At 51.1% G+C, this 16,042-nt stretch overlaps 1 protein-coding gene and 1 long non-coding RNA gene across 2 annotated transcripts in view; both read left to right on the forward strand.

Moving 5' to 3' along the window:
- The first annotated feature begins 39 nt into the window (after positions 1-39).
- The window catches only part of KMT5A (lysine methyltransferase 5A), a 20,521-nt gene continuing 4,518 nt past the window's right edge, over positions 40-16,042 (forward strand). The window contains exons 1-5 of the mRNA XM_032243465.1: positions 40-309; positions 1,333-1,489; positions 6,780-6,999; positions 8,022-8,109; positions 14,713-14,772. Coding sequence (XP_032099356.1) covers positions 196-309; positions 1,333-1,489; positions 6,780-6,999; positions 8,022-8,109; positions 14,713-14,772 — 639 coding nt within the window. The 5' untranslated portion in view covers positions 40-195. The remainder of the gene's footprint in view (positions 310-1,332; positions 1,490-6,779; positions 7,000-8,021; positions 8,110-14,712; positions 14,773-16,042) is intronic.
- Positions 8,373-9,376, forward strand: LOC116526832. Its single transcript, XR_004258293.1, has 2 exons — positions 8,373-8,556; positions 8,599-9,376. It is a non-coding gene; the product is annotated as an uncharacterized LOC116526832 (long non-coding RNA).

Here is a 16,042-nt window from a genome sequence, read left to right on the forward strand (position 1 = left end):
GCCGGGAGGGCCGGGCGGGGCCCCGCCCGGCCCTCCCGGCGCCGAGGTCGGCCCACCAGCGCCGGGGCCTCGAAACATGGCTGCGGCGGGAGGCGCCGTCGCGGCGCCCGGCCCGGGCGGCCCCGCTCCCCGCCCCGCCGCGCCCTGAGCGCCCCCTCCCCCGCTTCCCCCGGGTCCCCCTCTCCAGGCAGGAAGATGTCCAAGCCCCGCGCGGTGGAGGCGGCGGCGGCGGCGGCGGCGGTGGCAGCGACGGCCCCGGGCCCGGAGATGGTGGAGCGGAGGGGCCCGGGGAGGCCCCGCACCGACGGGGTAAGCAGGCACCCTCCCCGCACCCCCGCGGCGCGCCTGCCCGGCCTGGGCCGTAAGCACGTGGGCGACCCCAGGTCCCCTCCCGCGCCGCCCCGGGGCGTCCGGCCGGGCCGCTTCCTTTGCTGCCGCCTGGCTGGGAGTGGCGCCCACACGGCTCCGCCATGAGCCTGGCGGTGTTTGACCTCGGAAAAGTTTGACTGCGCCTTCATGGCGTCTCCGCAGCCCGAGACCCAACTTCCCCGGAGGTGGCCGCCGTCCCCGGCTGTGCGGGGCCTGCCCTGGCCCCTCGGAGAGGTCATTGGTCTCGCCGCCTCGGTGTGGAATGGTTCCCGAGGCGGCGAGGCTCCCGCGTTGCTTCTGGGGACGCCATCCTCAGTCTGTGCTTACTCAGAGGAGGGGCCCCACCGTCGCGTCCGCTCTCTTACTGACGCCCAGGTGCGGCTTGCCGCCCCGAATGCGCTGGCTGTGGCCTCTGCTCTCCCCAGCCTCCCCAGTAACCCTGAGAGAAGTCCTCCCGTCGCAGTCCTGGGAGGCTGCGGGGCCGCAGTGATTTGAGAGGGGTCAGGCTCGGGCACGCAAAAGGCTCTGGCTGTACTGACAGGCCCTCCAGCTGCCTTCAGCACCAAGTGGTTAATCAGGTTCCCTGGGCCTGTTTCTGTGCTGAGTCCTGCGGCGCCTGCCAGGGGAGTGAACTCCTAAAGATAGCCCAGCAATTCACATGACCTCCCTTTTGCTGGTAGGCTGTCTCCTTCCTATATAGACCTTGGTGTGCTGCCGGCTCTCCTGATGGCCAGATGTGTCCTTAGTTTATATTAGAGACCAGAGCGTACAGGAAACCTTTCGCTGGTCCTGGGATTCTAAACCTGGCAGTGCTCTTCTGAGATAAACGGGGGCTGGCATCCCCTGGTAGCCCAGTTTTTGAAAAACCGTGTTGTCTGATTTTCGTCTTTTGTATTCCTCCTCCTTGTGAATGCTCTAGGATCTTCTTCAAGCCTCTTTCAGAATATGTTTTTGTCTTTTTAGGAGAATGTATTTATCGGGCAGTCAAAGATCTATTCCTACATGAGCCCGAACAAATGCTCTGGAATGCGTTTCCCCCTTCAGGAAGAGAACTCAGTTACACATCACGAAGTCAAATGCCAGGGGAAACCATTAGCCGGAATCTACAGGAAACGAGAAGGTAAGCTTCTGAAATGGCCTCGTTCCGATCCCAGCCTCTCTCCTCCTCTAGAATGCACATATATATATTTATCCAGCCTTTTCAGTCTCAGATTTCAGAGGTTTGAGCCATGTTCTGTCTTGCCGCTGAAAGTGTGGCCTGTCCCAGGGTGTGCGCCCTGTTGGTCTGACAGGTTCTCCCTGCTTTCACAAGAGTTAGCGTGTCTTTCAAGCTTGATTTTCTTGCCTAGTTGCAAAAATAACACACCTGACTCACAATTAGAGAGGCTCATAAGTGTTAAAAGTGCAGAAGTCATGAACTCGGTTGTATAGACAAGGCGATTGCAGACCTAACTAATGCATTCATGCAGGGAACCGATTTCCTTCCCTTTTATGAGCCGGCCTTGACCCCATTTCTTTCTTTCTTTCTCTTTTTTTTTTTTTTTTGAGACGGATTTTGCTCGTCACCCAGGCTGGAGTGCAGTGGCATGATCTCGGCTCACTGCAACTTCCACCTCCCAGGCTCAAGCGATTCTCCTGCCTCAGCCTCCCAAGTAGCTGGGATTACAGGCGCTGGCCACCATGCCCAGCTAATTTTTGTATTTTTGGTAGAGATGGGATTTCACCATGTTGGCCAGGCTGGTCTCGAACTCCTGGCCTCAGGTGAATCACCCGCCTTGGCCTCCCAAAATGCCGGGATAACAGGCATGAGCTACTGCACCCAGCTGCTTGACCCCATTTTTAAAGTTTCTTGTCACTCAAGCGTTCGGTTCTAGTCTCTGAAGCAGCATCCTCTGCAATGAGTTAAAATGTTGAAGGAGAAAATACATGGTTACTGAAAACTCCACCTGGTATTGCAAAACAAACTGAAACCTCTTAGACATCTTGCTCTAATCCAAATATTCCCTTTCAAAGCTGCGGTGGGGAGTGTCAGCTTTCCCCAATTCACCATGCTCTCTCCTAATTAAAACTTGTCTGAAAGAAGCAGAGCCTCTGGCTGCCAGCAGCTCCATATAAGGAAGCTTTGTGTTCGCTAACGGAAAGTGTCATAAATGACGATTTGGCGCGACCTCTGGGGCTGGATCTGAGGGCCAGGGCCAGGAAAGCTCTGAACTGGAAACAGGAGCCTACCCTCGGCTTGATTTCCTCTGGTACACAGGACAGTATTGTTTTATTCAATCTTCAGATGACTTGGGTTCCCAACTGAAGTTTGCCACCTGAAAGAAGGAGGCTTAGGCAGGTTGCTGCTGTCTTCTGAGCCTCAGTTCTCTCATCTGTAAATGGAGAGAGAGGAGTCTGACCTCATACACACAGTGCTGTTCTGAAGGGTGGTTGCAGCATGGATGCCAAAGGGCTTTGTGATGGGCTCCATGTGCCAGCTCTTCACCCCTGGACTGCCAGCCGTACACCTTTGCTCATCCCTGCACCTTCAGCACTTAGAATTTCTTTTTTTTTTTTTTTTTTCTTTTTTTTTGAGACGGAGTTTCACTCTTGTTACCCAGGCTGGAGTGCAATGGCGCGATCTCGGCTCACCGCAACCTCCGCCTCCTGGGTTCAGGCAATTCTCCTGCCTCATCCTCCCGAGTAGCTGGGATTACAGGCACGCACCACCATGCCCAGCTAATGTTTTGTATTTTTAGTAGACACGGGGTTTCACCATGCTGACCAGGATGGTCTCCATCTCTTGACCTCGTGATCCACCTGCCTCGGCCTCCCAAAGTGCTGGGATTACAGGCGTGAGCCACCGCGCCCGGCCCCAGCACTTAGAATTTCTGCCCATAGGGTTGGGGAAAGGCGCTGTCTATTGGCCAGGATCGGTGGCTCATGCCAGTAATCCCAGCACTTTGGGAGGTGGTGGATCACAAGGTCAGGAGATCGAGACCATCTTCTTGGCCAACATGATGAAACCCCGTCTCTACTAAAAATACCAGAATTAGTTGGGTGTAGTGGCATGTGCCTGTGGTCCCAGCTACTTAGGAGGCTGAATCACTTGAACCCAGGAGGCAGAGGTTGCAGTGAGCTGAGATTGTGCCACTGCACTCCAGCCTGGTGACAGAGCGAGACTGTCTCAAAAAAAAAAGAAAGGCAATGTCTATAAATGGTAGTTGCCCGGACTCTTGTCCTTTAAAATAGGGCAGTCTGTACATTGTCCCAAATGGTGGCCTGGTATACAAGCTAGTGTATTTGGCTCATGGTTTTGCTAAATGGCCATGATTAGACTTTTGGCTCAGAGGCCGGACATGGTGGCTCAGGCTTGTAATTCCAGCACTTTGGTAGGCAGAGGCAGGAGGATCACTTGAGCCCAGGAGTTTGAGACCAGCCTGGGCAACACAGTGAGGCCTCGTCTCTACAAAAATGAAAATAAAAAAATTAGCCAGGCATGGTGGCATGCATCTGTAGTCCCAGCTGCTTAGGAGACTGAAGCAGGAGGATCCCTAGAGCCCAAGAGTTTAAAGCTACAGTGAGCTATGATCATGCCACTGTGCTCCAGCCTGGGCAACAGAGAGAAACCCCCATCTGTAATATAACAATAAAATTAATTTAGGTCAGCTGAACTTTGGAGACCCCAAGGTCCAGGCTCTTGTCCATGATTCTGCTGTGCCACAGACTGAGTGACAGATGATGTTCAGGGGTACCACACACTCCTGGGCCTGATGTCCTGGTTTTAATTCTCTCTGATTTCACCCAAGAAGGCGTGTAGAGGAGGAAGAAAGATCTGTATGGTGTTAATGTTTTGTTTTGTTTTGAGACAGTCTCTCTCTGTCTCCCAGGCTGGAATATAATGGTGCAATCTCAGCTCACTGCAACCTCCGTCTCCCACGTTCAAGCAGTTCTCCTGCTTCGACCTCCTAAGTAGCTGAGATTGCAGGTACCCGGCACCACGCCTGGCTAATTTTTTGTATTTTTAGTAGAGGTGGGGTTTCGCCCTGTTGGCCAGCCTGGTCTTGAACTTCTGACTTTAGGCGATCCACCCGCCTTGGCTTCCCAAAGTGGTGGGATTATAGGAGTGAGCCACTGTGCCCAGCCTAATGTGTTTTTTTCTTTTTCTTTTTCTTTTTTTTCTTGAAATGGAGTTTCACTGTTGTTGCCCAGGCTGAAGTGCAATGGCGCGATCTTGGCTCACCACAACCTCTGCCTCCTGAGTTCAAGGGATTCTCCTGCCTCAGCCTCCCAAGTAGCTAGGATTACAGGCATGTGCCACCACGCCTGGCTAATTTTGTGTTTTTAGTAGAGATGGTGTTTCTCCACGTTGGCCAGGCTGGTCTCGAACTCCTGACCTCAGGTGATCCGCCCACTTTGGCCTCTCAAAGTGCTGGGATTACAGGTGTGAGCCACTGCGCCTGGCCGTATTTATTTTTCTTTCTTCTTTATCGAGATGTAGGTAATGTATCATAACGTTCATTTTCAAGTGTAAGAGTCAGTGGTTTTTAGTATTTTCACAGAGTTGTGCAGCCATTACCGCTGTCTAATTCCAGAACATTTCCATTACTCCAGAAAGGTATCCATTAGGCATCACCTTCCATCCCCCATCCCTCTAGTTGAAGGCAACCGTTAAACTCCTTTCTGTCTGTATGGATTTGCCTGTTCTGAAAATTTCATATGGATGGAATCACAAAATAGGTAGTCTTTTGTGTCTGGCTTCTTTCACTGAGCATTGTATTTTCAAAGGCATCTGTGGTGTAATAAGTATCAGTGCTGGCCGGGTGCAGTGGCTCATGCCTGTGATCCTAGCACTTTGGGAGGCCGAGGCGGGTGGATTGCCTGAGCTCAGTACCTGCAATACTAGCCTGGGCAACATGGTGAAACCCTGTCTCTACTAAAATACAAAAAAGTAGCCGGGTATGGCAACATGGCCTATAGTCCCAGCTACTCAGGAGGCTGAGGCAGGAGAATTGCTAGAACCTGGGAGGTGGAGGTTTCAGTGAGCCAAGATCACACTACTGCACTCCGGCCTAGGTGATAGAGCAAGACCCCATCTACAGTGCTTCATTTCTTTCCTTTTTTTTTTTTTTTAAAGACGGGGTTTCACCATGTTGGTCAGGCTGTCTTGAACTCCTGACCTCAGGTGATCCGCCCACCTTGGCCTCCAAAGTGTTTGGATTACAGGCGTGAGCCACCACGCCTGGCCTTTCATTTCTTTTTTTGAAACAGAGTCTCTCTCTGTCACCCAGGCTGGAGTGCAGTGGTGCAATCTTGGCTCACTGCAGCCTCTGCCTGCCGGGTTCAAGCAGTTCTGCCTCAGCCTCTCAAGTAGCTGGGATTAAGGTGCACGCCAGCATGCCTGGGTAATATTTTTGTATTTTTAGTAGAGACAGGGTTTCACCATGTTGGCCAGGCTGTTCGTAAACTCCTGACCTCAGGTGAGCCACCGTGCCCAGCCCTTCATTCCTTTTTATTGGGCTGCATAATATTCCGTTGTGTGGATAGACCACATTTTGTTTACTTATCTGTTGTTGGACATTTGGGTTGTTTCTACTTTTTGGCTTGCAAATAAGCCGTTACATTTCTGCATAGATTTTTGTGGGGACATATGTTTTTAATTCTCTGGAATAGATGCCTAGGAGTGAAATTGCTGGGTCATATGGTAACTCTATGTTTAACTTTTTGGGAAAATGCCAAACTCTTTCTAAAGTGACTGCACCATTTTACATCTGTGAGCAGTGTACTGTTTACTTAGTTTTTTAAAAAAGCAAATCATTTGTTATAAGGCAAGCAGTTTTCTAACACTGGCATTCCATGAGTGTTTTAAGTGACGGATCATTTGCAGTATGCCTCCCAACACACAGGCCAGTCTGCTGGGGTACCATGCTGAGAACTGCTGTGCACGTGGGGCTTTAACCCACTAGAAGGGGACCTTCTTTTTCTTGAGAGTCTGAAATGAAGAGTGCCAGGCAGCTCTTGGGAAGAGTTTCTGCTTTGTCACCTTACTCCTGTCCCCTAATGCTATCCCAGTCTTCAGGAATGGCGCTTTTGGTCTGAGTCTGCAGCCTGATTCCTGAAAGCTATTGATCGAGCGCCCTTGCCAGCGTCTCTGTCTTTGGTGCTTCTGCCTCACAGGCTATCTGCAACGTCAAGACGCAGAAGCCTAAAACCTCTGCCCAGTGTCTTGGTTGAAAAATTGAGCTAGAGCTAGGCACTCTTCGTGTCATATCCGATAACGGACACGGGGCTTAAGAGGCTTAGGGTGCTCGTGCCTGACACACCCAGGATCCTCTCTTCTCAAAGCCTGTCTTAGAATGCAGCTGATGGTCTAGAAGTGGAGAGACAGGGTACAGAATAAACCCCTGTCTTTCCCTTGCCTCCACCTGCAGAGAAAAGAAATGCTGGGAACGCAGTACGGAGCGCCATGAAGTCCGAGGAACAGAAGATCAGAGATGCCAGGAGAGGTCCCCTGGCACCTTTTCCAAACCAAAAATCTGAAGCAGCAGAACCTCCAAAAACTCCACCCTCGTCTTGTGATTCCGCCAATGCAGCTGTCGCCAAGCAAGCCTTGAAAAAGCCCATCAAGGGCAAACAGGCCCCCCGAAAAAAGTAAGTGTCCCCTTCAGTCCTCCTCCTGATGTAGAGCAGTTTGGTTCTTCTGACCCCAGGGAAGTCTGCTCAGGTGCCTGCGGGGGTTCAGAGGCCACCTCTCAGCCTCTCTCACCTCAAAGACTCAGATGCCCCGAGTCATCAGCAGGGATGCCACTATTTGTCAGTTTTTGGATCTGGCATGGGTCAGAGTTCAAGAGCTTCTCCTTCCTCCTCTCCTTTCCCACCCGAGCATAAGCAGCCCTCGTTTTTTAAATTTATTTTTTTGTTTGATTTTTGGTTGTTGTTTTTGAGACAGAGTCTTGCCCTGTCACCCAGGCTGGAGTGCAGTAGTTCACTGCAGCCCCAACCTCTCAGGCCCAAGTCATCCTCCTGCTTAAGCCTCCTGAGTAGCTGGGACCACAGGTATGCACCACCATACTTGGCTAATTTCTTTCCGTTTTTTAGAGACGGGGTTTTGCTGTGTTGCCTGGGTTGGTCTTGAACTCCTGGGCTTAAGTGATCCTCCCACCTCAGCCACCCAGAGTGTTGGGATCCTCCTACTTCAGCCTCCCACCTCACCCAGCCAGTCTTTGAAACTCTGCTGAGGCCCTCATGGGCAGGTGAACTGAGCGACCTGCAGGCTTCAGTGGACAAAGGTGTTTAAGTGACATTATCTCCAAGGAGCTGCCTCCTAAGGAGCTGTGTGCCTTCTCCTAAGGACTGTGGGCCTCCAGGTTTTCAGTCCTGATATTTACTTATTTTTTTTTTTGAGATGCAATCTCGCTCTGTCGCCTAGGCTGGAATGCAATGGCACAATCTCTACTCTCTGCAACATCCACCTCCCGGGTTCAAGTGATTCTCCTGACTCAGCCTCCCGAGTAGCTGGGATTATAGGCACGTGCCACCACACCCAGCTAATTTTTACATTTTTAATAGAGACAGGGTTTGCCTGCCTTGGCTTCCCAAAATGCTGGGATTACAGGCATGAGCCACTGCGCCTGGCCCTGATATTTACTTTCTCCTCTTCCCCTCTTCCCCAGAGCTCAAGGAAAAACGCAACAGAATCGCAAACTTACAGATTTCTACCCTGTCCGAAGGAGCTCCAGGAAGAGCAAAGCTGAACTGCAGGTAGAGTCACGTGCTTTAAATTCCAGCTCGTGGAGGGGCAGGGAGGCCCACCAGGTGGTGCTTGGCGTGTGTGTGTGTGTGTGTGTGTGTGTGTGTGTGTGTGTCTGTGTGTGTGTGTGTCTGTGTCTGTGTCTGTGTCTGTGTCTGTGCGTGCGTGCCAGGTGGTGCTTGGCGTGTGTGTGTGTGTGTGTGTGTGTGTGTCTGTGTGTGTGTCTGTCTGTCTGTGCGTGCGTGCGCGCCCATCCGTCCGTCCGTCCGTCTGTCCGTCCTGAGCCTTGTTTTTGTCATTTTGGGGCAGTTGGCCTTTCTGGCCTTGGTTTTCTCCTGGATCTATCAGGGATCCTCGCAAAGCTTGTCCTGCCTTTCTGAGGGGGTCACTGCAGGGCTTGGTAAAGACACTTGTGTGAAGGAACCTTGTGACTTATCGCATGTGGCAGGGAAACCTAGGTGTGTCTGTGAAGCTGGATTTTCCGGGACTTGTTGGCAGAGCCGTTGGGAGCCTGAGACCGTGGGGAAGGCTGTGCGTTCTTTCAGAGGCTTTTCTTGTTGTCTGGGAGTTTGCATGTCATAGTCCATGGTGGTAAAGAGCAGTGGCTGGGAGCCACTTGCTGGTTGTGTAACCTCGGGCCAGTCACTTACCCTGTCTGTGCCCTGACTCTCCAGTCTGTAAAATGGTACAATAATATAGTACCTGCTGGGCTGTCGTGAGCATTAAATAAATGTGGCTGTGCAAGAGGAACGCTTAGAACCATGCTTGGCACTCAGTAAGCGCCAGCTAACTGTTACTATCGCCACCACTGCTTCCCTAGCATGTCACTCCTGTCTGCTCTTTTCCACGCTGCTGCTGTGCTAGGAGCCTGCAGACCAGAGCTCAGCTGGAAGGCCAGCTGGCCTGTGCGGGCCTCCGCCGCTGTGTTTGCAGAGGGTTGAGCTATGCAGCAGGAAGTCAGTATTTGCTGCAGTGAGGTGTGGTTATTGCTATTCTGTTAAATCCAGGGCGTGGCAGGTCCCTCCGGTCGCTCCCCTCAGGGACACCTGGGGCTGCTCCTCTGCTCTCCCTCACCCCGCAGTGACCACCAGGCTTGGGAGAGACGCTCAAGATTGTATCCTACACAAAGAGGTGGGGACCCTGGCTCTGGCAATTTCAGCGTTTCAACCCTCATGTGGACTCCTTCAGCGTGTCTTGATGTTAAATGTGCAGATATACAATAATCTAGTATTCTTTCTCTTTTTTTTTTTTTTTTTTTTACTCGATGAAGCTTCATTTTAAAAAAAAAAAAAAAGGCGTCCATTTTCTTCCCCACAGAGAGCAGCTTTGGTTTTATTGCCTGAAAAAGGCAATGTCTTTCAGCCAAGAATGAGCTGTTATAAAACATTCGCCGGCAGTGGGAGGCTGTGCTAGGTCATTCTTAAAGACAGCACTGAGCCTGGCACAGTGGCTTATGCCTGTATTCCTAGCACTTTGGGAGGCTGGGATAGGCGGATTACCTGAGGTCAGGAGTTCAAGACCAGCCTGGCCAACATGGTGAAACCCCGTCTCTACTAAAATAAAAAAACTAGTCAGATATGATGGGGGATGCCTATAATCCCACCTACTCGGGAGGCTGAGATGGGAGAATCACTTGAACCCAGGAGATGGTGGTTGCAGTGAGCCAAGATTGGGCCACTGCACTCCAGCCTGGGCGGCTGAGCTAGACTCCATCTCAGAAAGAAAAAAACAAAAACAAACAAAAAAAAACACTGCAGAGGATGAGGCAGTGCCAGGCCACAGAACACCAGACACCTCCCAACCAGGGTCGGAGCTGCAGCATGCGCACACAGAGCGCCTCTGCTGAGCGCCCACCAAGGGCTGCTGTGGGCTTTAGGGTAGGGGCAGCCGAATTGGCCTTAAAAGAAGCAAGAGTTTGTTCTGGGCAGAGTGAAGCCTTCGAAGGGACAGGATGCAGGTCTGCTGAATCTTGCAGCAGATGAACGGAAGGGAAGGCGCACTTGCTTCCCTAAAGGGCTGTCTGCAAACACAAGAAAGCTCGCCCTGTTCCTGGACGGGGAGCCGTGCTGTGCCCCTGACTGTTTGTGTTGGCTCTGCTGAGTGAAGCCATGCGAGCTGTTGCTGGCCAGGGCAGGAGGCTGTAGCTGGTCGGGATGACGTGGCCGGAGGTGGTCAGGGCGGAGTATTTTCTGACTGCACAGTTGAAACCTAAGAACGGGACAGCCAGGGCTCATCTGAAGGGTGGGGTCAGTCCTGACCTGATTGCCATGTTAGGCCTAGGCTGGGGGTCCAGGAGGGTGGGACATAATAGAGCCTGTTGTTGGCTAGGTGGTCCGGGTGAAACTGGGATTCAAAGCCTTTTGCACACCTCCCCTGAGGCTGAAGACAGTGCCAGGATGGGCCTAGCGCCAGGGCTGGGGACCTGGACAACAGGGTGGAATCAGGGCTACTGGGTTTGGACACAAGGTGGGCCTTGGAGAGATGCCCTACCTCCTGAGTGTTTCACTGCGGGGGCCTGTTCACCGGCCAGCCTGGCTGCGGGTGGGGTGGCAGCCAGCTGCAGGGCAGGGACCATACCTCTTGGCAATGCCTGGGCTTCCTCTTGGCCAGCTCCAGGGCCAGATGTGCAAGCAGCCTGCTGATTCTGCTCCGGAAGGTCCCCTTCTTCCTGGTCACAGGCGCTCCTCACTTGCCCTAGTTCCGACCTTGCATCCCTCCCACTCCATCTGCCTCTAGGCCCACCTGTGGGCCCCTGCCGGAATTCCCTTTAGGAAGCCCAGGGCTGGTTGTTTGCAGGCCCCAAACTCCTGGCCTTTGGGAGACTCAGCCTCCATGGCTTTGCGCGGAGACATCTGGCCTGGCCCAGCTTCCTTCTGCACATCTGTCTGCCCTGTTCAGTCCCAGCAGAAAAACTCCCATTCTGCTACCCCGGTCTTTCCATGACCACCCGTACTTCACAGCAAGGCGGTTGTGTGTGTGTGATGGTGGTGGTTTTGCTTTGAGGGCCTGCTGTGTGCACTGTTCTAGACCAGGAGATTCCACAGTAAACTAGACCAGGCCCTGGGACTTATGGGGCTTCTTTTCTGTGTTTTGTTTGTTTGTTTTTGTTTTTTGCGATGGATTCTCACCCTGTCACCTAGGTTAGAGTGCAATGGTGCCATCTTGGCCTACTGCAACCTCCACCTCCCTCCCGGGTTGAAGCAATTCTCCTGCCTCAGCCTCCTGAGTAGCTGGGATTACAGGCGCTTGCCATCATGCTCGGCTAATATTTTGTATCTTTAGTAGAGATGGAGTTTTGCCATGTTGGCCAGGCTGGTCTTGAACTCCTGACCTCATGATCTCCCGCCTCAGCCTCCCAAAGTGCTAGGATTACAGGCATGAGCTACTGCACCTGGCCCATGAGGCTTATTTTCTTTTTCTTTTTTTGAGATGGAGTTTTCTCTTGTTGCCCAGGCTGGAGTGCAATAGTGCAATCTTGGCTCACCACAACGTCCACCTCCTGTGGGGCTTATTTTCAAATGGGGAGTAATGAACAACAAAAAAAGATTCCAGCTACTTGGGAGGCTGAGGTGGGAGGGTGGCTGGAGAGGAGGAGTTCACCACCAACCTGGGCAACATTGTGAGACCTCCATCTTAAAAAATAATTAAAAAGCCAACTACAAGAGCAAGATGGTTTTGGAAAACACTTTGATATTAATTTAGTAAAACTGAGTGATTTGATGGCATGGCTAGGTGAAGGGAGTCAGGGAAATTTCTCTCAGGAAGTAGCTTTTGAGCAGAGCCGTCAAAGAAAGGAGGAAGCGAGCCAGGCAGATAGATTGGGAAAGGGCCCCCCAGGCAGTGGAGCCGAAAGTGCAAAGCCCTGAGCCAGGAGCAGGCTCCATCTTTTCAAAGAGCCCACAGATGTGGCTGAGTGTGGGAACAGGGCAAGGGAAGTAGATGAAGCTAGGAAGATGGGCCCTGGGTCCTGCAGAACCTCAGAGACCATTGGAAAAAACTTGGTCTAAGACCTTCTCTTTATACAACCTACCACGTACCTAAAAACATTAAAATTAAAAAATTTTAGGCTGGGCACGCAAAATCCCAGCACTTTGGGAAGCTGAGATAGGCGGATCACCTGAGGTTTGGGAATTTGAGAGCAGCCCGACCAACATGGAGAAACCCCATCTCTACTAAAAATACAAAATTAGCCAGGCGTGGTGGCGCATGCCTGTAATCCCAGCTACTCAGTAGGCTGAGGCAGGAGAATTGCTTGAACCCAGGAGATGAAGGTTGTGGTGAGCCGAGATCGTGCCATGGCACTCCAGCCTAGGCAACAGGAGTGAGACTCCATCTCGGAAAATCTTTTTATTTTCTAATAATTTTAATTTTAATAATTGTTATTATTTGTAATAATTTGTAATACGTAATAATTGTATAGAAAAGTTAATAAAGATAATACAGAGAGTTCCCCAGACTCCTTACCCAGCTTCTCCCACTTAAGTTACTCTGGTAAATTTGTCACAGCTAAGTAACCAACAGTCGTATATTACTGTTGAAGTTTTTTGTTTGTTTGTTTTTGTTTTCTGTTTTGAGACAAAGTCTCACTCTGTCACCCAGGCTGGAATACAGTGATGTGATTTTGGCTAACTGCAACCTCCGCCTCCCAGGTTCAAGCAATTCTTCTGCCTCAGACTCCCAAGAAGCTGGGATTACAGATGTGCACCACCATGCCCAGCTAATTTTTTGTATTTTTAGTAGAGACAGGGTTTCGTCATGTTGGTCAGGCAGTTCTTGAACTCCTGACCTCAGGTGATCCACCTGCCTTGGCTTCCCAAAGTGCTGGGATTACAGGCATGAGCCACTGTGCCTGGCCAAGTTTTGTTTTTTTAATCCATTCCACCAACATGTATCTTTCTTTTTTTTTTTTTTTTTTTTTTTTTTAACCTTCTTGACCTTTCCATATCTCTTAAGTGGAACATTTAATCCATTTATGTTGAAGGTTAATATTGATATGTGAGGTTTTATCAGGTATATTACTATTAAGTAAGTTTTTGGGAAGGTTTTTTTTTTTTTGTCTCACTCTGTCTCCCAGGGTATAGTGGCGCAATCTTGGCCCACTGCAACCTCTACCGCCTGGGTTCAAGCGATTCTCCTGCCTCAGCCTTCCGAGTAGCTGGAATTACAGCCACCCAGCACCATGCCCAGCTAATTTTTGTGTTTTTAGTAGAGGTGGGTTTTGCCATGTTGGCCAGGCTGGTCTCGAACTCCTGACCTCAGGTGATCCACCTGCCTCAGCTCCCAAAGTGCTGGGATTACAGATGTGAGCCACCATGCCTGGTCACGTTTTTTGTTTTTTTAAGACAGGGTCTCACTCTGTTGCCCAGGCTGGAGTGCAGTGGCGCAATCATGGCTCGCTGCAGCCTCAACCTCCTGGGCTCCAGCAATCCTCCTTCCTCAGCCTCTAGAGTAGCTGGGACCACAGGTATGTGCCATCACACCCAGCTTATTTACTTTTTGTAGGGATATGTTGCTCAGGCTGGTCTCTAACTCCTGTCCTCAAGCCATCCTTCCTCCTAGACCTCCTGAAGAGTTGGGATTGCAGGAGAGAGCCAGCACACCTGGCCTCATTTACATTTTAAAGAAGCCACTGACTGTCATGTGGAGAACTGAGTGTTCCCTGAGGTCAGAGTGGAAGCCGGGTGACTAGAGAGGTACTGTGGCTGGGCTCAGGGCAGCAATGAGAATGGAGATGGAGAGGAGATGGCAGGGTTTGGGACTGTCCTTGATGTTACTCATTCACCATGGTTCCCAGCACAGATTGCTGCAAGCTGGTTTGGGCCTCTGTGTAGGGGAATGGGCTGAGCTCAGCAGTTGGTGCCGGGCTCTCGACATGTGCCATCTGGTTTGGTGAAAGTCTATGTTGGCGAGACATGCTGGTTTGGGGCAAGCCACACTGGTTTGGAGCTTCTGATCTGTCCTCATTTGGTTCCCTTTGGTTTCATAGTGTCTGTGCGATGGCAGAGCAGTGGAACCCAGGGTTAGGGATGGAGCTAGGTGCAAGAGGGTTGGCCTTAGAGGAGAGGTGAATCTGGGAGTGCCTCCTCCTCCTGGTTCTCTGTTCAGGGCTGTATTGGCACTCTGGATTGGAGGCCCTCTTTTTATTCATGGTGGTGGCTTCTGTACAGGTGAAGCTCAGTGATCCTAAACAGATAGCAGTAGGGGCCGTCAGAACGGAGGGATGTGGACTGCCTGTGTCCCATCTAAAGGGCACAGCCTCCGATCTGCTGTACCTGATTTTCTATGAAGTCAGAAGCCTGATTTTCAAACTTGGGCAAGTTGGACATTTTCCAACACGCTGCATGGGCAAAGAACATATTTACAAGCCCCACTGTTTCCTTCCTGATCTAGTTGAACCCCAGGTGACATATCATCCACAACAGATGGTTGATGAGAAAAGAAGGGATACTTGGGGGCTTTGGCATCACTGGGTACCCATCATCCACAATGATGCCAAATGAGGCCGACGGTGACCCGGTGGGCATGGCTTAGGCAATGAAGGCCCAAGGCCTTCAAGCTACCCACAATGGGCTTGGGAGAGGATGCTGATGCTATTTTTCTTTCTCTCTACCCAGTCTGAAGAAAGGAAGAGAATAGATGAATTGATTGAAAGTGGGAAGGAAGAAGGAATGAAGGTAAGGGGCTGCTGTGCTCACTGCATCGTAGTTAAAGCTGGAAGACTCGCCTTCCCTGGTCCCTCAGCTGAGAGTGGCCACCATGTGGCTTTAACCCTCTAATGGCCATGGGGACCAGTCAGACTCTTACCAGGTTGTCAGAGAGCCAAATACTAAAACTCATTAAGGAAATGTCTTATGAAGGAAACATAAATGGGCCTTGTATGTAAATGTTATCCAGGGGAAACTTTTCTTAGAAATTATGGTTAAACGATTCAGTGGCTTTTTGTACATTCACAATGCAATGCAACCATCATCCCTGTCAAATTTCAGAATTTTTTCATCCTCCCATTACTGCCCACCATCCCCGAATCTCCCTCGCCCAACCCCTGACAGCCACTCAGCTGCTTTCTGTCTCTCTGGAGTTGCTCTTCTGGACACTTCATATAAATGGAACTATACAATGTGTAGCTGAAGCCTGGGGAAACTTAAAAGGAGAAACTAATATATTTTTAAACTCTGTTTTCCTATATAATGACAATGCCCAAGAAATGTGCTTTTCTCTTACTGCATTTCAAGCATACTCGGTTTGGGTGAGAGGAGAGGAACTCTCTACAGTGGGGCTCAGATGGGCCTGGATTAGGGCTTAGGGCTCAGAAACCTTCCACTTCCACCCTCCACTTAGGGGGACACCAGCTTAAGTCCTGGACCCCTCCAGCAACCCCCTCCGACTCCATGTAGAATAGAACAAGGAGACACAGGAGAGAAATCGTGGAGCGAGGCACAGACCCGGAACACTGGGCCTGCTGTTCACCTAGGAAGACACAGAGCACAGCCCCTAGGCAGAGAAACCAAGCGTGGATTTGAGTCCCTGCTCTGTCAGTGCCCAGCTGTGTGGCCTCAGACACGTGGCTCTGCCCCTTTGAGCCTCAGTTTCCTCATCTACAAAATGAGGCAGTCTCCATCCAGCAGATCTCTCATGAGCTCTGATGTAACAGTGCTTTGCAGATGAGTACCAAGAAACCACGTTTGTGGAGTGACAGAAATGTTCTAGAGCTGGATTGTAGTGACAGTTGCACAGCTATGTACCCATCTCAAAAAACCCATCAACCTGTACATGTAAAGCGAGTGAATTTTATGGTACAGCTCAGTATAGCTGTTAAAGACTGGTATAAGTCCTCAGCTCAGGCCGGGCGCGGTGGCTCAAGCCTGTAATCCCAGCACTTTGGGAGGCCGAGGCGGGTGGATCACGAGGTCAAGAGATCGAGACCATCCTGGTCAACATGGTGAA

Source organism: Sapajus apella, unplaced genomic scaffold (genome assembly GCF_009761245.1).
Source record: "Sapajus apella isolate SASKATOON/1434 unplaced genomic scaffold, GSC_monkey_1.0 scaffold2, whole genome shotgun sequence".
NCBI classification, from domain to species: Eukaryota; Metazoa; Chordata; class Mammalia; order Primates; family Cebidae; genus Sapajus; species Sapajus apella.